This window comes from Caretta caretta, chromosome 13 (assembly GCF_965140235.1).
Source record: "Caretta caretta isolate rCarCar2 chromosome 13, rCarCar1.hap1, whole genome shotgun sequence".
Lineage (NCBI taxonomy): Eukaryota > Metazoa > Chordata > Testudines > Cheloniidae > Caretta > Caretta caretta.
The window spans coordinates 33985257-34010767 of record NC_134218.1 but is presented as its reverse complement, the minus strand read 5'-3'; the positions used below and the strand labels follow the sequence as shown (position 1 = coordinate 34010767).

Genomic DNA, 25511 nt, shown 5'->3' with positions numbered 1-25511 from the left:
TCCCCACGAGCAACACAATTATGCTGACCTGACAGGCTAATGTAAACCAGTCATCAGCTCTCATGATATTATGAAGCATAAGTTTCTAGCCCCGGTGGTTGTGGAGAGACACTTGGAAATATGAACCCTACCAGCAAAAATGCCAAGAGGCAAATAAAAAGAACCCACATTTTTAAAATAAATCTCATGATTTTTAAGCCAATCTCAGAATTTTCTGCGACCTGACTTGTGATTTTTGGCACACTTGTTGTTGGCATTAGTGCTGAAAGCAGGATAGCAGAACGGTGCCTAGTACCTTCTGTTGTCCCTTATTCTAGTTGTCCTGAAAGAGGGGCAGGTTTACAATGGTTTGTGCCATGGGAATAGTGAGAAGTGAGAAATGGACATAACTAGGGGTCGTTAAACAGGAACAAGTCACTGGATGTAAAACAAGAGGGCGAAATCCAGGTGGAAAGGAGACAACAATCATATCAAGATTATAGGATAGGGTGGAGAGTTAGTTTCCTAGTGGAGAAGGAGACTGTCCTTCAGAACATCCAGCTGATCTAACAGGACCACACACTGACAGCCTTACAGGGAGTAGCAATAGACACAGGAGCCTAAGGGAGTCAGGCACTCAGCTGTTGGTATAATTCAACAGGAGACTGACACCAGCGGGCAACTTCCTAATTATCATAGGTACTTATCTGCACCTCCGTCCCCATTAACATAGCATCTGAGCACCGCCGTATTTATTTCCACAGCACCCCATGAGGTAGGGAAGTGCCTGTCTCCCCTTTTTCTATGGGGAACCAGGGCTCAGGGAGAATTAGTGGCTGGGGTATAATCTGTAGGAGAGCAGAGAGTGGAACACACATTTCCCAAGTTGTAGGCTAGCGCCCTAAACACTGAACCATCTTTCCCCTCCCGACCTTTCTTCACAAAAGGTCCCACTGACGTCAATATTAGGGCAGCAGAGTCATGATGGGCTGGACAGGTCTGTAGATGTTACAAATGTCCTGGGTGTAATCAGAGCTGTTCAAACTGTGTGTCATGGACCCTGCATATTGCTAATGGAAATTCTCCTTTTGCGTAATCTGGTAAGGGTTTGGGGGACCTGAATTTTATCTCTGCTGAGGCCATGGCTTTCCACAGCAGCTAGCCAGCCACGCAATCCTTGTGGCTTACAGGTGCATTGCAATGATAGAAGGATAATAAATAAATAACCGTGTAGAGATTGAAAGGGCTGGGGAAAATAGCCCATATTCCATTCCCCTTGCAGTGTGTGTTTTGTCTCTGTAATAGGTGTATGTCCTCTCTCTACAAAAATGGGGACTGGGCAGAGAAATTGCAGGCCTTGGAGAAATGCATGTGTGATGCACTTACCAAATCCAACTGGCACCTTGGAAAGGCCACGGAAATGCTACTCGAGGCAGCTAAGGATGAAAAGTATTCCCTGACTGAGTTCTGGGCCTACACTGTGGTCTATGGCATGTTACATGAGGTGGGTGAAAAACTTTCCCTTTTGTAACTTTCTAAGGTCCTTGTCTGGCCCCCATCACTGAAGTATCAGGGCACTTCATGAAGTGTGTTTATCCTCAAAACATTTATTTGAGGTTGGGAAGTGTATAGAGGGGAAACTGAGGCGTGGAGCATCCCAGAGTCAGATTTGTAAAGACATCACCTTGTAAGATGAGCACGCAGGCACCTAGCACCATTGATTTCAATGGGCTTTAGGTGCCTACATGATTTTGAAAATCCCACCAAGTGCCTAAATACCTTTTAAAAACTGGCCTGGCTTGACTTGCTCAAGGCCATACAAGGTATGTATATACTGCATTGTAAATCTGGATCTGTGGGACCCAGGCTGGTATACTTGGCATTTCCAAGCCCGGGGTGGAGTGTCCACCCTGCAGGGTAAACCTGGGCTTAAAGGTTACGTCTACACTGCAAAGAAAAACATGCAGCGCTGAGTCTCAGAGCCTGGGTCAATTGACTTGGACTCCTGAGGCTCTGGATTCTGGGCTAAAAATAGCAGTGTAGGTGTTTCCACTTGGGCTGGAGCCTGTGCTCTGAAACCCGGCAATGGGGGCAGGTCTCGGACCCTGGGCTCCAGCCCAAAGGAGAATGTCTCCACTAGTGTTTTAAGTCCCACCAACCAAGCCCCCAAAACCCAAGTCAATTGACCCAGACTCTGAGACTCGGTGCCGTGGGTTTCTCTTTGCAGTGCAGACGTACTTACAGCTGCCAGACCCAGGTGTCACAAACATGCTAATGAGGTCATACTGCACTACCCAACCTTCTGACTTGGGTCTGTGGCTTGATTTGCGTCCACACTGCAAAACGACAGCAATTGGAGAAGGTCCCAGATGACTGGAAAAAGGCTAATGTAATGCCCATCTTTAAAAAAGGGAAGAAGGAGGATCCTGGCAACTACAGGCCAGTCAGCCTCACCTCAGTCCCTGGAAAAATCATGGAGCAGGTCCTCAAGAAATCAGTTCTGAAGCACTTCGAGGAGAGGAAAGTGATTGGGAACAGTCAGCATGGATTCACCGAGGGCAAGTCATGCCTGACTAACCTAATTACCTTCTATGATGAGATAACTGCTCTGTGGATGAGGGGAAAGCAGTGGATGTGTTATTCCTTGACTTTAGCAAAGCTTTTGACATGGTCTCCCACAGTATTCTTGCCAGCAAGTTAAAAAAATATGGGCTCAATGAATGGACTATAAGGTGGATAGAAAGCTGGCTAGACTGTTAGGCTCAACGGGTAGTGATCAATGGCTCCATATCTAGTTGGCAGCCGGTATCAAGTGGAGTGCCCCAAGGGTCGGTCCTGGGGCCGGTTTTGTTCAATATCTTCATTAATGATCTGCAGGATGGCGTGGATTTCACCCTCAGCAAGTTTGCAGATGACACTAAACTGGGGAGGAGTGGTAGATACATTGAAGGGTAGGGATAGAATACAGAGGGACCTAGGCAAATTAGAGAATTGGGCCAAAAGAAATCTGATGAGGTTCAACAAGGACAAGTGCAGAATCCAGCACTTAGGACGGAAGAATCCCATGCCCTGCTACAGATAAGGGACCGAGTGTCTAGGCAGCAGTTCTGCAGAAAAGGACCTAGGGGTTACAGTGGACGAGAAGCTGGATGAGTTAACAGTGTGCCCTTGTTGCCAAGAAGGCTAATGACACTTTGGGCTGTATAAGTAAGAGTATTGCCAGCAGCTCAAAGGACTCTATTCCCCTCTATTCGGCATTGGTGAGGCCTCATCTGGAGTACTGTGTCCAGTTTTTGGTCCCATACTACAAGGATGTGGAAAAATTGGAAAGAGTCCAGTGGAGGGCAACAAAAATGATTAGGGGGCTGGAGCACATGACTTACGAGGAGAGGCTGAAGGAACTGGGATTATTTAGTCTGCAGAAGAGAAGAATGGGGGGGGGGGATTTGATAGCTGCTTTCAGCTACCCAAAAAGGGGTTCTAAAGCGAATGGATGTAGACTGTTCTCAATGGTAGCAGATGAGAGAACAAGGAGTAATGGTCTCAAGTTGCAGTGGGGGAGGTTTAGGTTGGATAATAAGAAAAACTTTTTTCACTAGGAGGGTGGGGAAGCATTGGAATGGGTTACCTAGGGAGGTGGTGAAATCTCCTTATCATAGAATCATAGAATCATAGAATATCAGGGTTGGAAGGGACCTCAGGAGGTCATCTAGTCCACCCCCCTGCTCAAAGCAGGACCAATCCCCAACTAAACCATCCCAGCCAGGGCTTTGTCAAGCCTGACCTTAAAAACCTCCTGGCTGGGATGGTTTAGTTGGGGATTGGTCCTGCTTTGAGCAGGGGGGTGGACTAGATGACCTCCTGAGGTCCCTTCCAACCCTGATATTCTATGATTCTGTGACAGGGCTTGGACCTAAGTCACTGTGAGACTCTGGTTCTGACCCACTCCTCGACTAAGGTCCTAAGACCTGGGTCCTGAGGGCATGTTAAGCCAAGTCAGATGGATTTGTGCATGCATTGAAGCAGGTCTTGGGCTCACACCTGAGTCAGAACCCGGGCTTAGTGTTCAGTGTAGGGGAGATGTGTGAAATCTCTCTGAACAGGTTTTGGGTTCCACCCAGAACATATTTGAGTGGATTTTCTGGATCTCTGTGCATTGTGCCATCCCTGCAGGGAGTCTGCCGGGGAAGTCCTAGGCTAATGGCTTGACCACTTAGCCATTGAGGAAGGGCTGTTATCAGTTATACCTGTATCAATGCTGACTGACTCCACTGAATTCATTGAAGTTACTTGACTTAGTTCATCTATGCACTTGGGAAACCGAAGGCAGACTCCACATCATCTAGCTATCGTCTCAGTTAGGCATGTGTTTGTCTGAACCTATAAAATCCTGTCTTCACAGCTGAACATGGGGCACTTGTCAGAGCAGAGGGGTGCGTCTGAGAATGGAAATAACCCCTACCCTATCTATGCAGCTGTGGATGAGCATAGTTTCTGCAAAGTAACTGAATATTCTCCAGGTAAAACCAAAAACACAAATCTCCAGCTAATCTCAGTGTAAAGAAGCCTGTGATTTATTATATCAACATGCAACTCCTCAAGGCAGAGACATCAAGGTTGTCTTTAGAGCTGGTTGAAAAATGGAAAAAAAAAACCTGTGAAAAATTTCAAAATTTTAAATCTTTGTCTGGTTGTTAATGGGCCTTTTTTCCATGTTTCATAAATTTTTTCCACAGTATTTTTCCCTTGTTTCTCCCAGAGACATTTATCAAAAACATATCTTTAATTTTATTTTCTTTAGCAAAATCTTGATTTTCATTAAGAAAAGCACCAGAGAAACAAATCCATACAATTTTTGCATAAAGGTTGAGTAAAAACTATGGCAGAAAATGTCACATAACCTTAAACCTCAGGTGACATCTTCTACTGCTGACAGTAAGTTTTGGTTTTGAAAAAAGGCTACTTTTCGTGCAAAAACTTTTTGTAAGCAAAATTCAAACTCACGTGTGTTTTCTTTTTCCCTTCCTCTTAGATTAGTATATCTTTTTAGGTGGAGATACACTTTATTATCTTATTTACTGATATTTGATATTTGATATTTTTATGTATGCTATTTGATATTTATTTATTGATATAAAATTATGCCTGTTCAAGCCTGTGGGAAGCTAACATCATGAATAACACAGCAAAATTCCAGCCGCATGAAAGAACAATGTCACAGGAAACTCACCAGCCATCTCTCCATTCACTTTTAGGCTTGATTAGAGGTGGTCAAAAATGTTCTAACAAAATCAAAACTTCACATGGGAATGTGTCAGTTTTGACCAAAAAAAAAAAAAATAGAAAAATACCCAAATGAAGCCTTTCCATTTTTAGATTCAACATGACATTTGGATTCAAAATTTATTTTATTTCAGGTTTTATAAATAATAAATTAACCTGAAGCAAAAAGTGAAAATCAAAATGAAACTTTGTTGATTGACCCAAACCATAATTGTGTTAAATTTTCTTTTTGCAGGAAATTTTGATTTTTTTCTGGTTTGTTTTCAATCCAATTCATAGAATCATAGAATATCAGGGTTTGAAGGGACCTCAGGAGGTCATCTAGTCCAACCCCCTGCTCAAAGCAGGACCAATCCCCAACTAATTCAGAACAAAAACAAATGTCAAAACTGTGGAATTTCCCTCGAAATGGGAAATACGGCTTCTGCACAGCCCTAGACTTGCCCGGTATTTCTCTTATATTTTGGATGGAGCTTGGGACCAGGTGGTGGTTTACACATTTCGGGGAGGGTTCAGAGGGACTTATATGCAGTAGGAAACAATAGGAGGAATTGCAGATGAATTAGTGAATTATGTGGGCTTTCTGGAACATGAAGAGAACTCTGCATGGCTGGGGCATCTTGGAAGATGGCACTAAGAGGACAATGGGAGAAGATAATGGGGAGGTAGGGAGTTCAGTGGTGGAGCAAAAGGGGTGATCAAGTAGAGCTAGGAGAATTTTTTTCAATTACATTGATTTTTCACCGAAAACTGCATTTCCAGAATCCCTGTTTGTTGAGCTCACTTTAAATATGATGGATAATTTCAGTTGGGAAAAAATTTTCTAAAGAGCAAAATCATTTTGTTTCTACTTTTCAATTTAAAATGGGTCTTTCAAATTTTAAATGTGACCATTAAAAATAAGTGAAAACAGCTGAATCAAGGAGGGAAAAAATGAATTGGCTAAAATGTTTTCTGTGACTTGAAATGAATAAAACAAAACAAAGTTTCACTTTGGGTCAACTCAGAATGATTTTTTAAAACTTTTTTAATTTGGCAACAATATAGATTTTTTTTTTCAGTTTGAACCAAACTGGATATTTCTCCAGAGTTTTTGGTTCAGCCCCTGAAATAAAATTGCGTTATTTACTCAGCTTCAGTGGTAAGAACTCTGAACTGAGACACGGGTGGTGTGGGATTGGGAGGTGCAGACCAATAGCTTCATACAGAATGTGAATAGGAGTCAAGAGTGGATGTGAAGATGGGACAACATGGATGGGAAGAAACTTTATTAATGTAGATGTTGTTTGAGTTATGGGTACCTCCTGGCGATTCATCTGCAACCATAAAACTATTGCTGGGCATGTTTCTAAACTCTTTGTTTTTATTTTTCAGAAACCTGGTTCGAGTTCACCCCCCATGAAGCCAGTTTCCTTGGCTATGGAGCAAGTGTACCCATGGAATACTTTGGAAGTGAATACAAGAATGGGGTGCTCAAGAATCAGAAAGAAGAGGAAAGTATGAGTTACCTGCAAGGTGAATGCTCATGTCCCTGCAGATAGAGAGAACTGATGCTGGTTAAATGGCTAGATATCGCAAATCAACCATGTAATTCTAAAATGGAGTAATATTTACATATATTATAGAGCAGTGTGGAGTGTGTCCAGCCTCTCATTCCATCTACATTTCCCCTCTCATCCCTCCTTCCATTCACTCACCTCTTCTAACATCCAACGAATGCCCTACATAATAACATCGAGCTTTTATATAGATAGTTGAGCTGGGCAGAAAACGGTTTTCCTGTGCTGGGAAAAATTCTGAGTTATCAATAGAAATTCCTTTCCTGAATTAGAACAGAAAGTCAAAATCTCAAAAAATTTCACAAACTAAAAATCCAAAAAACATTTTGGTTCAGGTAAATCAAAACATTTCATTTCAATAAAAACATAAGAACAGCCATACTGGGTCAGACCAATGGTCTGTCTAGTCCAGTGTCTTGGCTTCTGACAGTGGCCAGTGCAAGATGCTTCAGAGGGAGTGAACAGAACAATGAGTGAAATGTGGAAAATGTAATATTATATAATTGTTATCAACATTTTCAGTGGAAATGTATGACATTTCATAAAACAAAACAACACTAAAAAAAAAAACCCTGAACAATAAAAAAATTCAGTGGCAAACCAGTAAAACCAAAACACATTTGTCCAAAACCTTCTGAAAACCAAAAACATTTCAATTTTCAACCATAAATAAATAAAAATAAAAACTCAGCTTTCTAATGAAAAAAAAAATTGATAAAAGCAGGCATTTTCTTTGAAATTTTCTTTTTGTCGAAACTCCAATTTTCTATTGAAAAATAATTAGAAAAAATATGTTGATCAGCCCTAAGCAGAGCCTGCCCTAGTAAACAGAGAGTCAAATCATTTTATACTCTTTTCCTTCTTCTTTTCAGGTTTGTGGGGAAGTTGCATTGGCAGCAAAGCAGAAAATGAAAAAGTCATAAAAGGTATGACAATTTCTGTCCTCATAGCACACTGGAGTCAGAGTCCAGGTCCTGAACTTAAACAGAACAGGTGCCTTATAAAAAAGGCACTGCAGTAGTATGTCCTGCCGGATGGGATCCTCTAGAGCAGCGGTGCCCAAACTTGTTCCACCGCTTGTGCAGGGAAAGCCCCTGGCAGGCCGGCTGGTTTGTTTACCTGCCGCATCTGCAGGTTCGGCCAATTGCGACTCCCAGTGGCTGTGGTTCACTGCTCCAGGCCAATGGGAGCTGCTGGAAGCGGCGGCCAGCACGTCCCTCAGCTCGCGTCGCTTCCAGCAGCCACCACTGGCCTGGAGTGGCGAACTGTGGCCAGTGGGAGCTGCGATCGGCCGAACCTGCGGACGCGGCAGGTAAACAAACCGTCCTGGCGTGCCAGGGGCTTTCCCTGCACAAGCGGCGGAACAAGTTTGGGAACCACTGCTCTAGAGTGGTGTCTTCTTCATCAGCTCCAGAACCAGCTTCCTGCACTTGTCTGAAATAACCCAGCTCTAGGGACTTTTACAGCACACTCCACAGGGCATCTCTGTGTGTATGCTGCTGAGGGCGAAGGTGTTTTGTGTTCTGCAGACTAATTTATTTATTTATTTATTCTATTTTAATTTATGGAAGAGGTTCTAGATTGGCTGATACCTGACTCTTCTTAATTTTTATTAGGGGAGATCAGAAAACCACAATTTTTGGTGGGAAAAATAGTCAATTTTTTCTAGTTGGAAATAGTAAAAGAAGTGTGAAAAATTGGGTTTTACTCATGACATTTCTCATGTCTTTTTATATCCTCCCACCCCCGACTTTCTCCAGTGAGTTTAAAAAAAATAAGAAGAAGGTGTGGAACAAGAAAAAGGGAGAAAAAGGTTATAAAATAGAGTGACAATCCAAACACCAAAAATAGGAAAAAAATATTTCTAAAAAGTGAAATAAAGTGTCAGATTGCGTTGATTTGTTGTTTGTTTCCTTTCAGAGTTTCCGACTGGACTTTTTTTTTTTTTTAAAAAAAGGTCAAAACTGACATAGTCTTATGGAAGATTTCAACTTTGATGAACCACATTTTCAGACAGAAAAAATATGTTGATCAAAATGTTTCCATCCGCTATAGTTTTATAATTTTATATGTTTAAAAACCCCTTATTTAATGAGTCAATGAATCAAATGGGGGTAATGAGGCCTAGATGATGGTTTGAGCCATATAGACATAGAGGAAGGGACATATAAACTACTCCCACTCCAAGTGTCACTTTGTCCACCTCTAGTTCAACCATAAATAAAGGTGACATCTGGAAGTGTCCCAATCACCTCCGGGGGGGACACCGTGCCATGCTAAGTGGATGTTCAATATAGGATGAAGAAAATAGTGACAAGATAGAGATTTTGTGATAAGCTTGGTGGGGAGTGGACAGAAATGGATGTGCTATAATTTCATCACTATATTTTTTTCTCCTAAATCATTGTGACCTAAAGGTTATTTCCTAAAGGACTGAATTATTGTCAATGAACTGTGAAATGGCTGACTCTCCTAATTGTTTTTTTTTTTCCAGATATATTCTTTGGCATCTTTAAGGGAAAAAAAGAATCATGTTTAGCATTCGCAATGGATGATGAAAGTAGGTCATTATAGTCCATGTTCACTCCAATGACACAAGTGGAATTAGTTAGCATATGTGCTTGTGTGGTGAGGCGAGAGAGAAGTGAATGGTGCTACACTGTAGTGCTGATGTCTGAAAAGGATCATTCCCATCATGACGGGGGAAAGTCTTCTTTTTGAGAGGGAAACAATGTATTGATTGAGCATCGAAATACCAGAAATCAAAAATATTTCACTACAAATTTTCTGGAAAAAAAATTGTTTTTACCAAAACCAAAACAAATTTACTGAAAAAATAAGTTTTGATATTCTGGTTATTCATTAAACCAATGGAAAAATAACCCCCCAAAAATGTTGCTGTGTAGAAATATTCATTAGGTTTCTTTTTCTTTTCTTTTCTTTTTTTTTGGTTGAAAAGCTGTTTCAGCTAAAAGATAATTGTATTTCTTCTCATTGCTACCAATTTTGTTTCATATGAAACTTGAAGATACTGACTTGGCCCTGATCACTGTAATCTGAATGTTGCTTCCCAGTAGATTATATGATTGTCCCTGGCTATATGAAATGATGGATAATCCTAATGACATTTTCAGGTGGTTCGGAAGGAACATTGGAAGGGTTTCCAGCACCCTCTCTTGAATCGGAAGCCGGTAAGTATATACATATGGCTGCCTGTTTTGTCCTGAGTTGTTAGCTAATATTTGGGACCTTCCGGGCCATTTTGTTAAGAGGAAAAATACCTGACTGGTATCATCTATATTTTATCTAACCTCCTTTATTTACAAAATATGTACACTAAATCCTGTCACCCTGAACAGAGTAGAAACAAAAAACTCAGCAGTTTCCTTGTTCAGATCCCCAAATCTGCCACTCCAGTGGGCTCTGTGCCAAGTAGCTCTATCTCTGAGCTTCCTCTCAGGGTCACATTCACAACTCCTTCTCTTGGCTTTCTTCCTGTGAGATATCCAGGCTTCAACGAGTATTGTGGCCTCTGCATCTGCAAACAGAGAAACCCCTCAGGATGCATGGCTGAACTCTGACCTGTGGCAGTAAACACTCTCCACTGTATGCATTTGTTTTGCTAAAAGGGTGTAATTCCCAGAAGGTGGGAATGGGCAACAGAGGATGGATCACTCAGTGATTGCCCTGGTCTGTTTGATCCCTCTGAAGCACCTGGCATTGGCCTTTGATCTGACCCAGTGTGACCATTCTTATGTTCTTAATTGTAGAGCTGATTGGGAAGTTTTTGACAAAATGTTGGGGGGTTTTCAGCCACTTTGCTAAAACTGAAACTGTTCATTGGAAAGGGACAATTTTGATTAACATCCGAACTAAATAAAGTTGAAAAAATTAATTTCAAAATTGTTGAAAAATTCTGTTTTGGCATATTTTAAATCAAAAAATTCTTTTTTTTTCAGTTGAAAATGACTTTTCATTTTGAAATTCAATGTCATTTATAATAAGGGAAACGTTTTAAAAGTTCAAAGTCAAAATGAAACATTTCAAAATAATTTAAATGAAAAGTTTCAATTGATCGGAACTGATTTTTACAGTGAGGTATGTTGATTTGCAAAACAATTTGAGATTTTGACAATTTGTCTCAATTCGAGAAAGGAAAATGTTGGAAATCTCCAAAATTCTTGTGGAACGGGAAAACCGTTTCCCAAGTAGCCTGATTTATATGTGTCTTCTGACAAGTCTGAAGGATGCATGGCAGACCCACTGAAAAGGCCTGTGGTGGTCTTCAGATCAAAGAAATCACTTATGGCAGCTATTAATATGTTTCAGTATAGCAATATATTCCTGGAAGTGTGTAAAGTACCTGTTCTACTTTACAGCAGTCATTTTGGTTCTGATTTGTACCTGGATTGGGCTGATCATGTTGTAATTATTAGTTATCCATTACAATAAATATTAACACTCACACTTTCTGCTTGACAAATGGTGGCTCAAGAAGAAAATATATAAATATATATTTTTTTATTTATTGAATTCACAATGGTGCTAATCAACAAAGTAGACCAGGTCATGTGTGTGTGAAAAATAGCTTTTTTGATTAAATGGAATTATTTTAAAAATATAAAATATAAAATTTCTGTTTTCATTGAAATTTTGGGGATTTTCATAAAAATATCCCTGAGAACGCAAACACCTCACACCCTAATTTTGCAGCTAAAACAGTTTTGACAGAATACTTTCCATCAGCCCTAATGCTGATGTGTCTATATTGCCAGTCGAGGAAGATGATATTAGGGGTAAAACTTTGAACCTCCGAGAGAGGGATTAATAAATATATAGTGGAAGCAATAGAGGAAGAGGATGCAGTAGTTGAGAGGGGAAATGATAAAGTCTGGGCACTGATTTTAGCCATGTGCACACTCAGGAAGAGATAATTTTTCATAAGATGAAAAGGAACCTAGGGAGGTGGTAGAATCTCCTTCCTTAGAGGTTTTTAAGGTCAGGCTTGACAAAGCCCTGGCTGGGATGATTTAACTGGGAATTGGTCCAGCTTCAAGCAGGGGGTTGGACTAGATGACCTTCTGGGGTCCCTTCCAACCCTTATATTCTATGATTCTATGATTCTATGAAAAAAAACCCTGGCAAAATGTTGGACAATCCAGATTAGCGGTAGAGGAGGGAAGATTCTAGCCTGTGGTATTTCAACTAATATTTTTGTCCTTGGGCTAATGATGAATTTCTTTGTTGTAATCTGAGTATTGTTTCTTAGGGCTTGTCTGTACTACTACAGATGCTACAGTGGCACAGCTATGGTGCTGTTGTACTGTATTGTGAATACTTCCTACAACGACAGTAGGGGTTTTTCCATCGCCGTAGTTAAACCACCCCCTCGAGAGGCAGTAGCTAGGCTGAAGGAAGAATTATTCCATCAACCTAGTGGTATCTATACTGGGGCTTAGGTCAGTCTAGCTACATCTCTCAGGGTGTGGCTTGTTCACAGCCCTGAGTAAAGTAACTAAGTCAACCTATGTTTTAGGTCTAGGCCAGCCCTTAGATGTTTGTGTTCTTGTCTGTGGCTGTGTGAAATGACTGGAAATTCCTATGACATTTTCAGGTGCTATGGAAGGTGCTTTATAGGGTGAGTCAGGAGGATCTTCACCACATAACTTTTCCCCTGGTCGTTTATATATTCCTGGATCTCTGGCCCTGACCCTACAGCTATAATTGCTATTATGTTCACAGCATTCAAACAGGGAAGGTAGATTAAAAAAAAACATTAAATACTCTTGCTAGAAGGCTACAATGTAATTTTACTTTTAAAAAACAAAAGGAGGACTTGTGGCACCTTAGCGACTAAAAATTTATTTGATCACAAGCTTTCGTGAGCTACAGCTCATTTCATCAGATGCATTCAGTGGAAAATACAGTGGAGAGATTTATATACACAGAGAATATGATACAATGGGTGTTACCATACACACTGTAACGAGAGTGATCACTTAAGGTGAGATATTACCAGCAGGAGAACGGGGGGGTGGGGGAACCTTTTGCAGTGATAATCAAAGTGGGCCATTTCCAGCAGTTGACAAGAGTGTCTGAGGAACAGTAGGGGGGGAAATAAACGTGGGGAAATAGTTTTACTTTGTGTAATGACCCATCCACTCCCAGTCTCTATTCAAGCCTCAGTTAATTGTATCCAGTTTGCAAATTAATTCCAATTCAGCAGTCTCTCATTGGAGTCTGTTTTCAAAGTTTTTTTGTTGAAGAATTGCAACTTTTAGGCCTGTAATCGAGTGACCAAAGAGATTGAAGTGTTCTCCGACTGGTTTTTGAATGTTATAATTCTTGACGTCTGATTTGTGTCCATTTATTCTTTTACGTAGAGACTGTCCAGTTTGACCAATGTACATGGCAGAGGGGCATTGCTGGCACATGATGGCATATATCACATTGGTGGATGTGCAGGTGAATGAGCCTCTGATAGTGTGGCTGATGTGATTAGGCCCTCTGATGGTGTCTCCTCAATAGATATGTGGACACAGTTGGCAATGGGCTTTGTTGCAAGGATAGGTTCCTGGGTTACTGGTTCTGTTGTGTGGTGTGTGGTTGCTGGTGAATATTTGCTTCAGGTTGGGAGGCTGTCTGTAGGCAAGGACTGGCCTGTCTCCCAAGATCTGTGAGAGTGATGGGTCGTCCTTCAGGATAGGTTGTAAATCCGCACAGACACACCCCTGGAACCCTGACCCGGGGTATTCTATCTGCTACCCAAGATCCATAAACCTGGAAATCCTGGACGCCCCATCATCTCAGGCATTGGCACCCTGACAGCAGGATTGTCTGGCTATGTAGACTCCCTCCTCAGGCCCTAAGCTACCAGCACTCCCAGCTACCTTCGAGACACCACTGACTTCCTGAGGAAACTTCAATCCATCGGTGATCTTCCTGGGGAGAATGTATACCTTCAAATCAGTGGTACTGCTGTGGGTACCCGCATGGCCCCACAGTATGCCAACATTTTTATGGCTGACTTAGAACAATGCTTCCTCAGCTCTCATCCCCTAATGACCCTACTCTACTTGTGCTATATTGATGACATCTTCATCATCTGGACCCATGGAAAAGAAGCCCTTGAGGAATTAAAATCCAGAAACTTCACACACAGAAAACAAAAACAGAGAAAAAGCAGGCTGCTCCCTATGGCAGAGAGGAACAACTGTCTCCACCTTGATCTAGGCTGGCTTTTTGTAGAATGACTGCTGAGAAACCTTGATCACATGCCTCCTTCAGAGCCCCTGTAGCCTACAATCATCACCAGGAAACCCCTTACAAGTAAAGTGACAGCTAACACATTTTCATTATAGCAGCACTGCATTGACAGCTGTGGAATTGCTTCTGATCTGCTCCTCCCTGAGAGAATAATCATATCCAGATTGTTAATGACATAAATGATCCTCATGAGTAATGTTCTCTGTTTTCTAAGTGTGTGCTCAGCACCAAAGCCTCGTGGGAAGCTCATATTTCTTTATTAATGTAGACAACTCTCCGATGGTCACCGGAAGAACCTTAAGAAAATTCAGGATGGGAAAGTGAGGGTTCAATCAGAAATAAAGTTGGGAAATTCAACGGACTCTAAACAAGTTAAAACTGACTTTCAGTGGGGTATAAGTAATAACTTCCTTGCACAGCCTAGCCTAAGTGACTTCTCAAATGTCACAGAAAAAGCTTTTAGCAAAGCCAGAAGCAGAATTAGAATCCTGTCCAAGTAGTCAAGAATGAAATTGCAAGGGGGCATTGTAAAAGAGGAAGAGAATTTTAACCTCTAATATGCAAGGAGGATGCAGTGGAGAGATTCAAAGAGGACACTGGCTAATCAGAATCCAAGCAAAGGTCATTTTAGCAGCTATAATGTGGACAGATTGGAGTGTGGTGTGTGTTGGGGGAAGGTCTTTGTGCATTAGGGAAGCTACAGAGATGCTCACAGAGATGGTGGAGCCTGGGAAAAGGATTTTAGCCAAAGGGTAAGTTTAGATATATTGCAAAGGAAAAAGTGGCAAAGTACCGACACAGATTTATAGAAGAATTGAAGATACTGTATTATAGACATAGTTCCACCACTTTTTTTCTTTCTCATGATACAACCTGCAGGAAATGTTAACTTGGCCTTACTCATTGTGCCCTGAATTTTGTTTCCTAGGTGATTTATATTATGGTCAGTGACTGATAATCCAAATATATTTTTCAGGTATTACGGACTGTTCAATTATTGGAGAAGTGGTGACTGGCATAGGTAAGTGTGAATTTGAATCTCCTCTCATACACGAGCTGCATGAGGTGTTATTGGCGTCTTTGTGAGAAGAGACTAACGCCGAGTGCACTTCTGAATTAAACAAATCCCTCGGCTCTTGTACACCCTGCCTCGTGAATAATAATTTTCATGTAATCAGTTTTTGACAGACTTCTGCTCAGGACAAAGCAGTTCTGGACTAGCCCTATTTATGTGTAGAGTTTTGTGTTGTGCCCTTTACAAAAGTTTCTGGGCTCCTTCACCAATGTCGATGAATGTGTTTTCAGAATGTCATTTCAGCTGGGGTAACATGATTATTCCTGCCTTACAGATGTGGGCCTGTCACACCATGACAGATGTATGGTGGGTTTTCAAAAGGCACGTAAAGGGAATCAGAGCACAAGCCCTGTTGACTTTCAGTGGGACTTATGCTCCTAAGTCACTTAGCATCAGATTTTTAAAGGTATTGAGGTGTCTGGTGGTATTTTCAAAAGCATTTAGGCATCTAAAGCCCATTTTGTGTTGGCCAAAATTTTTAGACTTACTCAAAATGATTATCGGGAGAGGAGGCTCATATTGATTTTGTCCATTTTGGCTGCTTTGGCTGTGTGTGTGTGATGGGTTCCCTGGGATGCAACCTGGAACTGGGGTACCGCTAGGCTCTCTTGCTTACCAGCCTGGGCTCCCTTGCTCACTGTGATGCTGTGACAAGCTGCTAAGCCCTCCAGGTACTGCACTTACGCAGCCATCCACAGGCAGGGACACCCCCAGCTGAGTGACATGAATGCTTCTCGTGAACCAAGAACTGAGAGGCTCCAGCCAATGCCCCCCAGATCCCCAGCCTAGGACACCACAACTGTACCATCCTGCCCTGATCAGAAGTCTGACCAGTCATTATAACCCAGTCTGCCCCTCCCTCAACATGGAGAAGACATGCACCAACCCCTATTCCTGAGCTGAGATTTTCCAAGCACTTCAAGCAAACACAAAACATTTCATATCAACATTTTCAAAGTGAAATGTTTTGGTTTAAAACAGACTTTTTATTTAGAAATTGTGTTCAATTTCACTTAAAAAAACACCTTTAAAATCTCAAAAAAACAAAATGAAATGTTTCATTGTGAGTCAAGCCAAACATTTCATTCTACCTAAAATGATTATTTTTTTTTACTTTTTCTATTCGCTGAAAAATTTGAAAAAAAAAATCTCTTTTTTTTTAAATTACAATTGTTTGGTTAGCCATGGAACCGAACAATCCGTTATTTACACAGCTCAATTCAGCAGCTAACAGAACTAGGCTACAATATCTCACATGATGGAATATAGGAAATGATTTATAACTTCCAGCAGGTGTTTTGTGAAGGGGAGAACTTGGCATCTTAATCAGAGAAGCATGGGTGGGTCATTATGGGGCACAGTGTGGGATCCAGGATGCTGGGAATGCCACAGCTTCTCTGTGTCTCAGGAAAGAGTTCCCTTTACTTTCCTTAGAATCTGCTTTGCTTTGCAGTTTCTGCTCCATAAAAGACACACCATAATTTTTCCCACAGCTCCTTGGCTATACTAGCAAATACGAGATCAGAGAAACTCTGATTTTCAGAAGTTCCTGAATATGTTGTAATACATAGCTCTGATATTTTAATTCTGATTTGTGCCCTTTAACAGGCTCAGCAGTGGATTTAGCTAGGATGTTCTCTAAAACCACTCACGATCTCTTGCACTGGAAATGGGGAACCAATAGTAACTTTCTTTACAAATGCTGTAAGTAAAATACGGATTAGTGACTCTGTGGTATGGATGTCTCTTTCCTAGGGGCCTGTTTTGACAGTAAATACATCACACAGAAACCTATAGGAAAAAGTTGTCTTCCTATACAGTATTTTTAGGATTGGAAGAATTTAATTTTTATTTTTTTTACAAATTTTGACGGACAATATCAATGTTTATTTTTAAGCATTTTTAAAAAATGTTTATTAATTCAAATTTTCACAGTTGCATGAAATTGTGGATTTCAAACTTTTTTTTTATTTTTATTGATTTAAATCTTCACAGTTACTGAAATCTACAGAGAGACTCAAACGATTGTTTAATGACAGTAGCTACTGAGAGTCAAAAAGTGAAATCTTTCTTTACTATTAAAACACAAATTGTCAACATCACATGTCAAAATATACAAAATAAATATCCTTAAATCAACAAATCATACCTGTTTTTAATATTCATTTGCTAGTCTATTTTATAACTACCCTAATTCAAAAGTCTCAATCACTGGATTTTGACTATACATTCTCAAGAAGCATTTTTCTTACTTTGCCTAGAAGTACATTTTGATTACCAGTGGAAATAGGTTTTCTTTGGTTTATATATATATATATATATATAGAGAGAGAGAGAGGGTGAATGATGAGATTACTGGTTCTGTGGATGAAGGGAAAGCAGTGGATGTATTGTTTCTTGACTTTAGCAAAGCTTTTGAAACGGTCTCCCACAGTATTCTTGTCAGCAAGTTAAGGAAGTATGGGCTGGATGAATGCACTATAAGGTGCAGAAGGATGAATGCACTATAAGGACACAGAAGGACCTAGACAAATTGGAGGATTGGGCCAAAAGAAATCTGATGAGGTTCAATAAGGATAAGTGCAGGGTCCTGCACTTAGGACGGAAGAACCCAATGCACAGCTACAGACTACGGACCGAATGGCTAGGCAGCAGTTCTGCGGAAAAGGACCTAGGGGTGACAGTGGACGAGAAGCTGGATATGAGTCAGCAGTGTGCCCTTGTTGCCAAGAAGGCCACTGGCATTTTGGGATGTATAAGTAGGGGCATAGCGAGCAGATCGAGGGACGTGATCGTTCCCCTCTATTCGACATTGGTGAGGCCTCATCTGGAGTACTGTGTCCAGTTTTGGGCCCCATACTACAAGAAGGATGTGGATAAATTGGAGAGAGTCCAGCGAAGGGCAACAAAAATGATTAGGGGTCTGGAACACATGACTTATGAGGAGAGGCTGAGGGAGCTGGGATTGTTTAGCCTGCAGAAGAGAAGAATGAGGGGGGATTTGATAGCTGCTTTCAACTACCTGAAAGGGGGTTCCAAAGAGGATGGCTCTAGACTGTTCTCAATGGTAGCAGATGACAGAACGAGGAGTAATGGTCTCAAGTTGCAGTGGGGGAGGTTTAGATTGGATATTAGGAAAAACTTTTTCACTAAGAGGGTGGTGAAACACTGGAATGCGTTACCTAGGGAGGTGGTAGAATCTCCTTCCTTAGAGGTTTTTAAGGTCAGGCTTGACAAAGCCCTGGCTGGGATGATTTAACTGGGAATTGGTCCTGCTTCAAGCAGGGGGTTGGACTAGATGACCTTCTGGGGTCCCTTCCAACCCTGATATTCTATGATTCTATGATTCTATGATTCCATGTTTATTGACAGATAAAAATTGAATACTTCCAATCTAAAGTATTATGTACTAAATATTATGTTACGATTGCAAAGTCAAGCACTCAAAGATTAGGGCAGGTCAGAGTTAAGGTTGCCCATGCAATTGCAATAAAGCTGCCTTCTGCATAGGCATTATGATATAGTTTTAATTACACGGTTATATAATATCCCCCCCACCCGAACTCATAAGAAAACTGAAAACAGGGAACAGGGTGATGGGAAGTGTTAGTCAAACTTAACTATCGGTACTGCTTCCAGCAGTGCTATGTAGTGTACTATATAATGGCCAGGGGATGGAAGGATTAAGAATAAGAAAGATTAAGTATAACGGGAACTGGCGGCAGCAGAGAGTGGGGGTGGGGAAGGGGCGGCTATACTGTGTAATGGGCAGAGAATACAGACTCTTTACCAAAGCACAGGTGCAGTGAATATTATTTATAAATCTTGTTCGCATGCCTTATTGGGATCACTGGGCATGTGCAGATTCTAATCTCTTAGTATTAAAACTCTATTTTTGGATACATTTCTTTAGCTGGTATTAGCAACCCTGAGCTGGTGAACAATAAAATCTTCTCCTTGGTTGATGCTGGCATAGCCATAAACTGTGCTTACCCCCTGGTTCTCCGCCAAGACAGGAAAGTGAAACTGATCCTCTCCTTTGACTATGGGCCTGGTGATCCGTTTAAGGTAACTTCTATCATTGTTACCATTTTTACTGTTGTTCCAATTAGGATCGAGGGCCCATCATGCCGGGTGATGTTTGAACAGAGAAAAATCTGTTGGCCCTGACCCCATGAGATAAGAATCCAAAAAAGGAGTTTAGAATCTTTAAAAAAACAAATATTATTTTCTTTACTTAGTTGATGGAGAACAGTTCAGGACAGGAAGGGAGCAAAGAATCCCAGACCCTTCTGAACCTGCTGGGAGAATGTTTAGTGGAAAGAATCCAATCATCCAAGTAGGAAGTTGGTCAGCAGACTTGAGTCAAATCTAGTATTTTTGTGACATGGCCCAATGGATCTCTGTTGAAGGAGATTTTCAAATGCACAATGGACAGTTTGGTGCCTTAATCAATGGGAGTCAGGCAACAGATTTGGTGACTTTGAAAACCTACCACATAGTGACCACAGGGAAGGAAATCTGTAAACTGAAAGATGAACCTTTAGTGGCCTTGAGCTTTGATGTGATGAGTACAGGGGTGAATACTGAGCCATAGAGGAAAATGTCTCCTACTGAACCAAGCTGGGTGAGGTAACATCTTTTATCGTGAGATACAAGCTTTCGAGCTTACACAGAGCTCTCCTTTCGGGTCCTACTGAACCACTCAGATCTATCCCTGTGGAACAGCTGTGGGCTGCTGTGAAGCTTCTAGCTCTGTGCCTGGATGCTGGACTCAATGTGCCATGTTTGATCCAGGCTTATGGCTGTGGTGCCGTAAGTAACCATTAGTAACTTAAATCAACAAATCCTTAAATCAACAAATCATACCTGTTTTTAATATTCATTCGCTAGTCTATTTTATAACTACCCTAATTCAGAAGTCTCAATCACAGCTCCTATTGACTTTTCCAGGGAGGTAATTCTTGCTCCTTTTAGCTTTTTGGAAATCCCAGCCAGGGAGTCTCTGTGTAGACAGCCATGTATTGCTACGCAAACATTCTTCCTATCCCAAGAGCAGAGGGTCTGGTTTCCACAAGATTTTCTGCTTAGTTAATTTATTAGAGGCCTCAGAGAGAAAGTTAGACTTCTTGTGTTTTGAACTACCTGGTCTTGAGTATTTGACCTTCTGTGGTTCTTTTAAATAAAACAATCACATTTCCCTTGCTCTTAGACACTCAAGCAAGCTGCCAAATACTGTGAAGATAACCACATCCCATTTCCTAAGGTGGACGAGAACTTGCTCCAAGACACAGATAACCCGTCTGACTGCTACATCTTCAGAGGAGAGGGTGCTCCTACTGTCATGCATCTCCCACTTTTCAACAAAGTGAATTGCCCGGGTAACTTTCATGTCACGCCAACTTTCTTAAAGGCTCCTGGCCTCACTCTTATTTCACTTACGTGGGTGACTTAAATACAGCTGAGTCTGGTTTGCGCTGGGGTAGTGTAGTAAAGGGACATAGGGATTGGGAAAATAAGTCACATTCATCTCGTCTGGTGTCCTGTCTTAGAGTAGCCAGTGATAGAAACTTAAGAGGAAGTTGGGAGAAATCACAGAGGAGGTAGTTATGGAGTTATCTGCCATATGGGATGTTTGTTACTAGCCTCTGGTTTGTTTTGTTTTTTCTGCACTGAACTGTGAACATTTCAATTTTTAAAGGTATTTAGGTGACTATAGATGCAGCTAGACACCTAGTGGGATTTACAAAGTGCCTGAGTGAATTAGGCACCTAACCTATCTAACCTACACAGGTGCTTTCAAAAATCTCACTTGTCGCCTATCTTTCCACACCTAAATACCTCTGAAAATCTGGCCCTATATCCCATCCATTGTTTTAATTTTAACTATTTTAAATGTGAATCTTTGAAATATCCATAAAGATATCTACCTGTGTTTTCAGTCCTAAAAATAATCGTAGTTGTTATTAACACTACATTAGTAACATTAATATCCTCATCCTAAAAACATATTCACATCTTCTCTCTCTTTGCTTTCAGGCTATGTGAAGGAATGGAGAATTAGATTCAGCCCCGTTCGCTTTCTCTACAACGAGGGAGACGTCCAAAAACTCCTTCAGTCAGCCAGGATGAATGTGTCGAACAACAAAGACAAGATTCTGCAAGAGATCAAACACATTGTGGCTTGCTCCAGCAAGAAGGCAAGGTCTTAAGAAGACTTTTTCATCTATGTCCTGTATACATTAAAGCCACCCAGTAGATTCTGAAAACTACAGAATTGTCACCTGGCTGGAAAATGTCATTATTTGGGATCACAGTGGGGAGAGGAGTCTCAGCTTCTGCTATGAAAGCACTAGTCCCTAGCTTGTTAGTTAAGCCCATGATGTGACTGCACTTTAGTCGAGGAATTCTGATTCTGTGCATTAGTCAAAGAAAAATTCTCTCTTGGTATAAATCAGTCTTTGCTTGCTGTTGTGAATTATTGCTCAATCAGTCTCTGCTCTGTGTGATGCCAGATAACTTTGTCTCCTGTTGCACAATTAATGTTCAATCAATAAAGCCTATAAACATCACAGCATTTGCACACAGTGCCTCCATCCTAGAAATAGCCTGCAAAAGCACAAGCACCTAACACCTGTGGTAAAAGCCATCTCCCCTAGCTCTTATCATGCTATTGGGCCTTTGATACATAGAGGGGTTAGAAAAATGATAACCTAGTTTTGTGGGGGAGGAATCATTTTAATTTCTAAGTTCTAGGTTTTATGTTTTGTGAAAATGTTATTGAAAATGTTGTTGAAATAGTTAGCACCTTTTTTAACAGAAACCAATATTTTGGATAAATGGAACATTTTGATCATGTTTTTCACTGGTAAATTCTGATTTAAAAACCAGATAAAAATGAAAGAAAAGAAGAGGAGTAATGATGAGTTTTCTGTTCCAATCCATTCTAGTCACTGGAATCGGTCCAGTTTCATACAGATGTAACTGGGAACAGAATCATGTCACCAATTTTTTTCCAACATTTCCATTTTTCCCCAAATTTTCCAATTTCCCCTGGGTGCAGGGTACCAATATGAACATGAAGACTCAAATATTCATGATGTTAAGAGCCGCATGTTGCAAATGCTCAAGTCTGACCCTCTTCATCCATCTGGCTGAGAAGAAGCAAGCGGAGTGACAAAGTGCTGGCCCCAGAGGGATTTGAACTGACATTGGTCTCTGCTGCTTGGCACGAGCTCCTGCAGTCTGGGGCATTGCATAACCCACGGTAGCCTTGTCAGGCTGTTTGTCCCCCTCTAGTGACTAGATCATGTATAAACTATGAGTCTTCTGCAGACTTTCAGCTGTTGGAGCTGGTTCTTCAGCACCGGCAGTATGGCATGTGCTTACAGATCTGACACTTGTGAGCTCAGTCCAACTGGAGGTGGGATTGCAAGCACAGAGCTTTCAGAGACACCCTGCGAGCAGAATGAAATCTGTTTGAAAAGCCAATGAATACAGATCCTGGATTGTTCTCAGGACCTTGGCATTTAATGTTATTTTAAACTGATCTTCAGGGTGGCCCCAGATCCTTTCCCTGCTGGATTAGCCCTCCCTGAATTCATCAAGGTAAAGCAGCAGGTGAGTGTGAGCAGGAGAATATATCAAACAGTAAATGGAACAGGCATGAGACTTTGCGCTGGGTATAAATAACTCAGGAGTTAACTCCACTGAAGCTAATGGCCACAGCTCTCCTTTCACTTTGGCTGTGATCTAGCATTCAATGAATTCTCTCCTTTTGAAGTTATTCCACTGAGGATAAATAAATAAAGAGCCCATGGGCCAGAGAGAGAGAGAGAGAGACAGAGCAACCACAAAGAGAATGAGTCTGTTGCCTAGTGGTTAGAGGTGCTGGTGTGAATAAGGACAGCTGGAGTGAGGCCGGTTAGCCTGCTCTGGGACATAACAGGAGTCAAAGTTACTTTTCAGCCATTGAGAGCAATCAGCTCATCCTGTGTTTGTACAGCACCTAGTGCAATGGGGTTCTGGGCCATGACTGGGGATCTTTGCTGATTGCACAATGCAAATAATACATTATAATTTTAATATCAGCAGTAAAACTAGCAGGAGTTCTTTTGTCCCCGTAGAATGTTTTTTTGATTGAAATTTCAATTTATCATCCACAAAAAAATTGTTTTCTGCTGAAAACTAAAAAAAAAAAATGTTTGAAAAGCCAAAAAACTTTAGCTGAAAACTTACTTAACCCACTATCCATTGGTCCAAAACCTAATTTCTGGGCTTTTTTTTCTTTTTTTTAGGTTTTCCAATTTAAAAAAAAATCAAAACCTTTTGAGGAAAGCCAACAATTTGTGTGAAATTGTCCCATAGTTAAAATCCCAAATTTCCTTCAGAAAAGTATTTCTCAGCATTGTTTTTGACCATCCCCAGTGATGAGATATCAGCAGAGAGAGCTCATGTGACTTAGAAAGTTGTCTGCATCAGGGCTGTTGTTTGTGCCATCTACACAAAAGACATAGAAATAACTCTGCAGACTCGGTCATTTAAATCTCTTTCACAAACCCTGTCAGGAGAGATACAGTCTTCTCCTGAAAAGGTACCAATATGAGCAATCATCTCAACTTTATAAGGAGCATGTTCTTCCACATGAGATTGTGGCTTGTGCTCATACTAAGAACAACCATATGGCATTAGACCAATGGTCCATCTAGCCCAGTATCCTGTCTTCTGCCAGTGGCCAATGCCAGGTGCCCCAGAGGGAATGCACAGAACAGGGCAATTACCGAGTGATCTATCCCCTGCCATCCAGTCCCAGCTCCTGGGACGTTAGGCTCTTTAGTGAGAGAATCCATGTTGTGGAGAAAATACAGAGATGAATCTGAGCTCTGGGACCTGAATCCTGGTCATCCAGCCCTCGAAATAAGAGGTCATTACTTCAAGCTGCAAACACCCTGGCGTTTCAGGTCAGTGCTACTTCCCCTACGGCTTCTGCTTAGCACTGAAGTTGCTCCTTCCATCCAGAGTTACCAACAATTACTGGTTATTTTTTTCTTTTAGATTTTTAATATGTCCCAGCCCCCACCTTATTTTGCATTAAGTAACATATTCTAATCTATATACAATTCTCGATGGATTCTTATGACGTGCTCATTGCTGCAGCATCTGTTAGAAGTCAAGGCTTGAGTGTGCATGACTGTCCAATTTGTGTAATTATTTACCTCTGTGTCAAGTGGTTGTAAAATGCTGCCTGCAGTTTGTGGGCATGGAGAAGTCTTGGGAGCTTTGCACAAGTGCAAATAACTAACCGCCCCCTTCATGGCTTGCTCCTGGCTCTCACAGTGACCTGGATCCATATATCTCCTCCTGCCTCTGGATGGATGGATGGGTATGGTAGGATGGATAGAGGGGTGTGTGGGGTTGGATAACTTGAATTTCCATGGCATTGATTCTCCTGTCACTTCATCTGATGAAAATTAGTAACTTAAGTGAAGATAATTGAGTCACAGTGGATGGCGGCGTAAAGCCAGACAGAGAGGGAAGTCAGGCATATTAAATTGCCAAAAAGGAGTATTATTTCACACTGCTGCTGCCCTAGAGCTCTTAACTGAAAGAAGAATCCTCTCGCACTGAGGTTACCTCTCTGGGGGAGGGAACTCCAGTCATTAGGAAAAGGCAGGTGTTAGTAATGAGAGATTTGATCATTAGAAACATAGATAGCTGGGTTTGTGATCACCAGGAGAACCATATGGTGACTTGCCTGCCTGGCGCGAAGGTTGCGGATCTCTTGAGGCATCTAGATAGACTTATGTGTAGTGCTGGGGAGGAGCCAGTGGCCATGGTACATGTAGGTGCCAATGACCTAGGGAAGGGTAGGAGAGACATCCTGGACACCAAATTTAGGCTACTAGGAAAGAGACTGAAATCCAGGACCTCTAGGGTGGCATTCTCAGAAATGCTGGCAGTTCATGCGCAGGGGCAGGGAGGCAGGCAGATCTTCAGAGTCCCAATGCGTGGATGAGACAATGGTGTAGGGAGAAGGGGGTTAGATTTATTAGGAACTGGGGAAACTTTTGGGATGGGGGAGCCTATAGAGGAAGGATGGGCTCCACCTAAACCAGAGTGGATCCAGGCTGCTGGCCCTTAACATTGAAAAGGTTGCAGAGCAGTTTTTAAACCAAGAGACGGGGATTGGGGGGTGGGAAGCCGATTGCTGCAGAGGTGCACATGGATCAGACAGAGACTCCTCTTAGAGGAGAGTCTATTGATAGAGATTCTCTAGGTTTTAGTCAGGAGGAGAGGATAGAAGAGGATAAAGTATGGGCCAGATCAGACAAGAAACATTCACATAAAGA

General features: G+C 41.5%; 1 protein-coding gene across 1 annotated transcript in view; it reads left to right on the top strand.

Moving 5' to 3' along the window:
* The window catches only part of LOC125622603 (cytosolic phospholipase A2 gamma), a 29234-nt gene extending 7500 nt beyond the window's left edge, over window positions 1-21734 (top strand). The window contains exons 4-14 of the mRNA XM_048820724.1: window positions 1285-1483; window positions 4382-4499; window positions 6637-6777; window positions 7694-7747; window positions 9316-9381; window positions 9956-10012; window positions 15064-15108; window positions 16771-16866; window positions 19076-19230; window positions 20375-20543; window positions 21202-21734. Of these exons, the coding sequence (XP_048676681.1) occupies window positions 1285-1483; window positions 4382-4499; window positions 6637-6777; window positions 7694-7747; window positions 9316-9381; window positions 9956-10012; window positions 15064-15108; window positions 16771-16866; window positions 19076-19230; window positions 20375-20543; window positions 21202-21374 (1273 nt within the window). The 3' untranslated portion in view covers window positions 21375-21734. The remainder of the gene's footprint in view (window positions 1-1284; window positions 1484-4381; window positions 4500-6636; window positions 6778-7693; window positions 7748-9315; window positions 9382-9955; window positions 10013-15063; window positions 15109-16770; window positions 16867-19075; window positions 19231-20374; window positions 20544-21201) is intronic.
* Window positions 21735-25511: the final 3777 nt, after the last annotated feature.